Source organism: Lagenorhynchus albirostris, chromosome 1 (assembly GCF_949774975.1).
Source record: "Lagenorhynchus albirostris chromosome 1, mLagAlb1.1, whole genome shotgun sequence".
Taxonomy (NCBI): domain Eukaryota; kingdom Metazoa; phylum Chordata; class Mammalia; order Artiodactyla; family Delphinidae; genus Lagenorhynchus; species Lagenorhynchus albirostris.
Window position 1 is genome coordinate 63847662 of NC_083095.1, and position 8193 is coordinate 63855854.

An 8193-nucleotide genomic window follows, 5' to 3' on the forward strand; every position below is an offset into this window, starting at 1 on the left:
TGCAATAAAATGAGAGTTAGAGTCTCTAACTAGACAGTCTCTTGACTTTTCAAATGCAAATGGAATGGTTGGGGCCCATAATTTAAAAACAAAAAACTAGTGTGCAATATAGTGTCATAAAGTTCCCCTTGCTTTTTTTTTTTTTTTTTTTTTTTTTTTTTGCGTTACGCAGGCCTCTCACTGTTGTGGCCTCTCCCGTTGCGGAGCACAGGCTCCGGACGCGCAGGCTCAGCAGCCATGGCTTACGGGCCCAGCCGCTCCGCAGCATGTGGGATCTTCCCGGACCAGGGCACAAACCTGTGTCCCCTGCATCGGCAGGCGGACTCTCAACCACTGCGCCACCAGGGAAGCCCTCCCCTTGCTTTTTATGTATTATAAACATATGAAATTATTCCCAAGGGAGTATAGTCGCTTTGTGAACTTAGCCAGATCATAAAATCAAGTGTACGTTTGGTTAGGATGTCAATTCAGAGCCACATCGAGGTTGATATTACTTAATTTTTTGCTGAAAGCAGCAAATAAGCAGTCCAGAGGATATTCATGAGATAGAGATGAATGCAGCTCCCGATGCCTCTTTTGCTTTTCTCAAGGAGTTATACCCAAATATTGGTGATCTTGGCAGTCTACAGAGAGAGAGAGAGAAATGCCAGGAAGCACATTGTATTTTTGTACTCCTACCACATCAGCACCTAGAAACAACTTCTATACTACTGTATAGCCAAGTATTCTGCAGCTTAGCAAGCTGTGTCACCCAGGCCTAATGAATGGCTTTGGTTATTCCTGCCGTGGCAGCACTGGGGCAGTCTCCCTTTATTTTGTCCCTAAGACCTCCCCTTGTTTTTAACATTCGAACTCCATTCTTGTGGAATCAAGAAAATGAATGTGAAGCAGGGGCAGCCTAGAACCGACACAGTACAAAAAGGCCAGAGACTGAGGAGGATGAGTAGAGAGAGCCACCCCCTCTACTTTAAACAAGTTGTTCAATAGCTCCAACTAGCAGGAGCCATTTTCCCTGTAGCTTGTAATGGCAGTATTGTGTTAAGCATAAAGATGATAAAGAACTTGGAGAATTTTTGGAAATATTTTAAGTAAACTGGAAGTTCAGGTATGGGGGGAGATGGATATAAGGAGGCTTAATGGGGTTGTATCATTCTTGTCTACAACTTAAAAGCAATTAAAGGGTTGAATCTAGTTTTGTATCTTACAGTAAGAATCAAAAGATGGCAAAGAGATTCCTGGCTTAGTGTTGAGGAACAGTACGTTTAAGGCCTACTTTTGTGGGATCCATTGGCCAAAACTGTAGGTTACCTCAGTATCAATAGTAATGAAAAGTGACAGTCTTCTGTAGCATAAGGAGACAAAAGATTTGCATTTTAAGTTTTTCAACATGATTAAGTCCATTTATTCGGCTCTCATGAGGATTTTATTACAGTTTATCACAACCTAGGATTTGATTTTCATGATGATGTCCTGGAGTTACCAAGAAATTATTAAACATTAAACATTCTTTGTCTTTGCATTACAAAGAAATATATGAAAGCACATTTTAGATTTCCATGAAGAGTTTGTTGATTCTAAGTTTAAAGAACTGAGTACAGGATAAGTCTCAGTAACACAAAAGTTATGTATGTAGAACTCATTGGCTGGATAGTAGAACAAGGGGGATAGAAGTAATCATATGTTCATCATTGCTCTGTACAATAATTGTTTTCTAACACTACTTATAGCCCACCAAAACGAGGAAGACCGCAAGTTAGATTACCAATTAAAACAAGAGGGAGACTTAGTTCTTCTTTCTCAAGTCGTGGCCAACGACAAGATCCTGGAAGATATACTTCAAGGAGTCAGCAGAATACACCGAAAACAACTGTTTCTTCTAAAGCTACTGGTAGAAGCCTAAGAAAGATAAAATCTGCTCCTCCTACAGAAACTAAATCTTTAAGAATTGCCAGTCGTTCTACTCGCCAGAGTCATGGCCCACTGCAAGCAGATGTATTCATGGAACTACTTAGTCCTCGTAGAAAACGCAGAGGCAGGAAAAGTGCTAATAATACACCAGAAAATAGTCCCAGCTTCCCTAACTTCAGAGTCATTGCCACAAAGTCAAGTGAGCGGTCAAGATCTCTAAATGTTGCTTCAAAACTTTCTCTCCAAGATAGTGAATCCAAGAGAAGAGGCAGGAAAAGACAATCTACAGGTATGAAGAAGTCTAATTTAAGCTATTCTTACCTAAGAAAATTGAGTAATTTGGAAAGATTGAATGTTGAGATACTTTGTATCATTTTTGAAAGGCTGTCCACTATACAGAGTTATTAGGGAGCAACCTGACCTGAGGCATAATGTTCAAGGAAGGGGCAGGTATTTGGAATAAAGGTAAACTACAGTACTAGTGTTTCTACTAGTGTAGTAGGGTAGTTGTAAGAAATCTGCAAACAGTGTTCTGTGTTTAATGGAGAGATTTGGCCAATACTTGAACAGCCTCAGTATACCACATTATAATACGTTTCATTCTCTTCCACCTTTGCTTCCTTCAAAACACATGTACTCATCATCACCTAGACAAGCTACATTAGGTAATTTGATAAGGTTCCCACCTGACATACTGAATTTCGGGGCAGGGAGAGTTGGGAACAGTAATATTGTTAGGGAGTGATCACCAGCTGTCTTTTTGATTCTGATAATTGTTGTTTTAATATTTATATATATATTATATAAATTGTTTATATATTACATATATTTATATTACATAAGTTGTTGGTAATATTTATCCATGTAATAATCTCTTTACCCATTTATCTCTAATCCTATCCTCTTTTTTCTTTAATGTCAGTAGTAGTAAAATTTTGATATTTCAAAAATGAAGTTAAACATAAAAAATGCTACTACTGTTCTTTGAAGAATTTTAGATAGCTTGTATTACATTATTCAAACCCATGACAGGATTAAGGAATTCACTGGTGGAAGAATGGAACATGATGCAGTCGCCAGGTCGTCAGGTTTGGCAGTGGGGTGGGGGTAGTATCAGGTAACTTTGCACGAGATCTAATTTAGCTTTTCCTATCCCCTTATGTGTTTTGCTCTTCCCCAATCCTGAACCCCAAGCTATTTGGAAAATAGTACACCTGAAGCATTTTTGTTTTAAGAAAGAAAAAAAAAACTGCTGAAGAAAATGTTGTTGTTTTTAATTGATTTGTGAACTTACTAACCTGATTCTAAGGACAAATAAAGGGGGAAATGTGTGGATTAACATTTAAGCAGAGAAGTTAAACACCTAGATCTACATATGGACTATACTACTATTTTCTACTAATTCATTCACCTTAGATCTCATTATATACCTTACGTTTTATGAGAAAGCATTTTGCTTTAAGAAAATTCTCCATATAAAATTAGATTTATAAGAATAATTTTTATTTCATCATTGAGAAATATTTTCTATTTTGCAAGGTAATTTATAAAGAGGCCAAGTTTCTAAATCTAAGAGGTTATTTTCCTAAGGTTGTATTTCAGGAAATACCAGAGGATTTCATTTTACTGTAGTTAAAAACATATTTTTAATAAAATGGAGTAATAACCCACAAACTTTGTGTTCTAGAATTTCCTTTTGTATTACACTCTTTTTACAATCTGTTCCCAATGAGTGTTTATTTCAATTGGAAATTTTTAAGATCGAAAGGAAATAACGAATACTTGGTCCAGATTTACCTATCTCTCAGAATGTAAGTCAGTTTAACATCTCAGTGTGTAGAGTGTAGATTTTCTGTTTGAATTTAGTTTGTATTTATATGTCCTGATTAGCTTATGGTGATCAAATATTTTGTTTTGTCATCACCTAAAGTTAACATAATTATTTATTCAGAATCATCTCCTGTGACACCTAACCGAAGGAGTTCAGGTCGACAGGGAGGAGTTCATGAATTGTCCGCTTTTGAACAACTTGTTGTGGAATTGGTACGGCATGATGACAGCTGGCCTTTTTTGAAACTCGTTTCTAAAATCCAGGTAATACTACTAGACTTTATAAAATGTATTCATGTGTATTATCTGATTTAGTCTGCATGGCAACTTTAAGGTAGTCAAAATACTTGTTTAGTCACTGTCTACTTAAAAAACAAAACAAATCTTGGAACGTTTGTTCCTATATTGAAAAAAATGGAGCTAGCATAGTCTCCTCAGTCCCTTCTAGTCCTGTGACTGATTCTTTTTTTTTAATTAATTAATTTATTTATTTATCTTTGGCTGCGTTGGGTCTTCATTGCTGCACGTGGGCTCTCTAGTTACGTCGAGAGGGGGCCACTCTTTGTTGTGGTGCACGGGCTTCTCATTGCGGTGACTTCTCTCATTGCGGAGCATGGGCTCTAGGCACGCTGGCTTCAGTAGTTGTGGCACGTGGGCTCAGTGGTTGTAGCTCGTGGGTTCTAGAGCACAGGCTCAGTAGTTGTGGTGCACGGGCTTAGTTGCTCCACGGCATGTGGGATCTTCCCAGACCAGGGCTTGAACCCATGTTCCCTGCATTGGCAGGTGGATTCTTAACCACTGCACCACCAGGGAAGCCCCTGTGACTGATTCTTATAAATGATGACCATGTGTTGAAATAACCTCACTTTTTATTCTGTGTAATGAATATGAATAGAGTTGATTCAACTGAGTACCATTATTGGCATTTCTATTATGTAAAACAGTGTTTCTTAAACTTTAGCGTACACCACAATCAATGGAGGGCTTGTTAAAACACAGCTGACTGGGCCCCACCCCAGTCTGTTTCACTAGGTCTGGGATGATGCCCAGCCATTTGCATTACTGACAAGTCCCCAAATGATGCTGATGGTGCTGGTCCAAGGACAGCATTTTGAGAAACACTGATGTAAAAGATGGGTACTCTTGAGTAACAGAGATAGCCTAACCTAACTAAGGGGTTTGAGCTGTTATTTTTATATAGGTATGACGGAGTATGATGTGCCATAGCAGAGGTAGGACAGTGTTAGTTATACTAGAAGTTTAATGGTCTTTCAGAAGTAGAGAAGAGAAGGAATTGATTTGAGCATTTCAGGGGGAAGGAATAGCAGGAATTAGAAAGTTTTTTTATGGAAGAACTATTTGATTTGGTCACTGAAGAAAGATGGAATTTCAACAGTGAGAAATGGAATGAGGGCATTTTAGGAAGAGGGAACAACAAGTTAAGACCTAGAAATGAGAATATGGGAATGATGGATGGTTTGAATGGAGCAGAGGGTGTGTTAGAGGGGCTCAGACACAACTAGATTGTAAAGGGCCTCACTTGTCAGTATCAGGTGAAGGTTTCTGAATGAAAAAGTGACATCATCAAAATTCTACTTTGAGAATTCTAGAACCAGAATATGAAAGATTAATTAACATTGAATAGTGTCTTATAAAAATTAACTCTCTGGGACTTCCCTGGCAGTCCAGTGGTTAAGAATCCACCTTCCAACACAGGGGACACAGGTTCCATCCCTGGACGGGGAACTAAGATCCCACATGCCACGGGGCAACTAAGCCCACGTGGGGCAACTAGAGAGAAGCCCACGCGCCGCAACTAAGACTCGACGCTGCCAAAACTAAATAAATATTTAACAACAACAAAAAAATTAACTCTCAGTTGAACTGTAACTTATTTTTCCTGAGTAGTTTTGTGCTGAATTAAGTTTTGTTACATGTATTTTATTCTTTATTACAAATGCAGTCATGGTCATTACAGAAATTTCTTTATAAATACATTTATGTATCTATATAGAGAGAGTCAGAGAAAGGAAGAGAACACACAAGCAAACTCATAATCTGTTTTTTCACAATACATTGTTAACATTTTTTATAGTATCAAATAAGCTTTTACAACATTACAATGACTGAAATGTATTATGTAATTTTAATGGAATAATAGTATTCAGAAGTTAATATTCAGTTGCTTTTAAGGGCAAAACTTGCATGTATTTGACTACTTATCTTCAATAAATTTTCTATAGGAGAGATAATACTTGAATTATTTTACAGGTCCCAGACTATTATGACATCATCAAAAAGCCCATTGCCTTAAATATAATTCGTGAAAAAGTGAACAAATGTGAATATAAACTAGCATGTGAGTAATTTATGTTTTTCTCTGATAATTATTTTCCTTTAAGGAGGTAAAGGCTGTTTTTCTTTTTATTTAAATGATGTATATTAATGTAATTGTGTAGATGGCATCCCAAGAAATCCCTAAAATGCCATGTATGCATATATGGAAATGAAAGATGGATGGGGATTGAATGAGTTAAAGATATTTTATAGAATCTCATCTTAATAGATGTTCTTTTTAGTTATATAAAATACCTCTAAATAATTGTATAATTTCAACAAAAACATTTTATAAAGTATTTATAAACAATTTTAAGCTTCAGTTCTGCCAGCTTGTTTCAGAGTCTTCAATTTCTAAAGAAAAATGTGGACTTCTGTTTTCTTAATGACATTTCCAGATATACAAAGATTGTATTTATAATTTACTTTCATTCTTATCTCATTTGGTTTTTTCATTCTAGCTGAGTTTATCGATGATATTGAGTTAATGTTTTCGAACTGCTTTGAGTACAACCCTCGTAACACAAGTGAAGCAAAAGCTGGAACTAGGCTGCAAGCATTTTTTCATATTCAGGCTCAAAAACTTGGACTCACCGTCACACCTGGGAACGTGGATCAAGTTAGCACACCACCAGTTGCAAAAAAGTCACGAATCTGATTCTGTCTTTCTAAAGGATATATTTGAAGAAAACAAATTGTTCATGAAAATGGAACATTAAATCATGCTCTAAAGCAGACATATATGTATAAAGCAATAACAACTGATTGACCACATTGAAGTGTGGCCTGCACTATATTCTCAACTTTAATATTAAGCACTCAGGAGAATGTAGGAAAGATTTCCTTTGCTACAGTTTTGTTCAGTATCTAATAAATTGGATAGATGTATTGGCTGCAGTACTGGTTTACAGAGTTTTTTGTGCATTTTGAGATCATTCATGTGTCCCAGTATCTCAAAAAATATTTTTTCACCCATGATTTATTTTGTCATTGACTTTTTTTTAGAAGTGTGGTATTAAGGGAGATTTATCTACACAGATAAATCTTCCATAATAGCACAGTTTAGAAAAAAGTGTATACGTCTAAGAATTGTTTAAGAAGCAGATTCTTTCAACACTATACATGAATGAATCCAGCTTTATTCCTTGAAGTGCTGTACCAGTGCTGGCTGGAGGTATTGAGTCTGAGTTTATTAACTAGATATTTATTTAGCATTCAAAGTAATTTGTGAATTTGTTTTGTATTTATAAAATTTGTACCTGGAAAATGTTCTTTAATTTTTTAAACATTTTATTGTGTTTTTGTTTTATTTCTCTAACTTCCTTAATGATCAGTCAATAAAAGGTAACACCCTCCCTTTTCCCTGGCAGTTCTTTCAGTTTTACAGAACTGTATTTTCAGTTTCTATGTACAACTTAAGTGTACAAATAAAATGATACTTTTTTTAAAAAATATTCTGAATTTCTGGAATTTTTTACAAATGAGAATTGGACTTCTACATGTGATAAATAGACCATAGGAACCAATGTTTTATTGTACCTGAGTCTCTATAGCAGTGATTTGCATCTTTTTCTACCCAAACCCTTGAGGAGTAAGATACCTCCCATCAGTAACAGTAACATTCTATGGCAGGGATTCTCATTAAAAAGAGAAAAGAAAGTTTGGAATATGCCCACAACCCTGAAAATTTTTTAAAAATAAAATAAATGCTATTTCCTAGGTATGGAAAACATAGGGGCCTCAGTTTTGGAGGAGTAGCTGTTCCTTTTTAGGATGCAGAAGGAAGTCACGTATCCTCTGTAGGGCTTTTGGGGAGTCAGGAGACAGAACCGTCCCTCAATTTTCTCATCTAAAATCCTGAGGATTTTAAAGAGGTTCATTTGGGGACTTCCTGGTGGTGCAGTGATTAAGGATCCGCCTGCCAATGCAGGGGACACGGGTTCGAGCCCTGGTCCGGGAAGATCCCACATGCCACGGAGCAACTAAGCCCGTGCGCCACAACTACTGAGCCTGTGCTCTAGAGCCCGCGAGCCACAACTACTGAGCCCTCATGCCACAACTACTGAAGCCCACGTGCCTAGAGCCCATGCTGTGCAACCAGAGAAGCCACCACAATGA

At 36.9% G+C, this 8193-nt stretch overlaps 1 protein-coding gene across 3 annotated transcripts in view; it reads left to right on the forward strand.

The window, feature by feature from the left end:
• Window positions 1-7529, forward strand: part of BAZ1A (bromodomain adjacent to zinc finger domain 1A) — a 94114-nt gene extending 86585 nt beyond the window's left edge. For all 3 annotated transcript variants that reach the window (XM_060143694.1, XM_060143704.1, XM_060143687.1), the window contains 4 exons: window positions 1728-2197; window positions 3860-4002; window positions 6010-6097; window positions 6537-7529. In XM_060143694.1, the coding sequence (XP_059999677.1) occupies window positions 1728-2197; window positions 3860-4002; window positions 6010-6097; window positions 6537-6733 (898 nt within the window). In that variant the 3' untranslated portion in view covers window positions 6734-7529. The remainder of the gene's footprint in view (window positions 1-1727; window positions 2198-3859; window positions 4003-6009; window positions 6098-6536) is intronic.
• The last annotated feature ends 664 nt before the right edge of the window (window positions 7530-8193 follow it).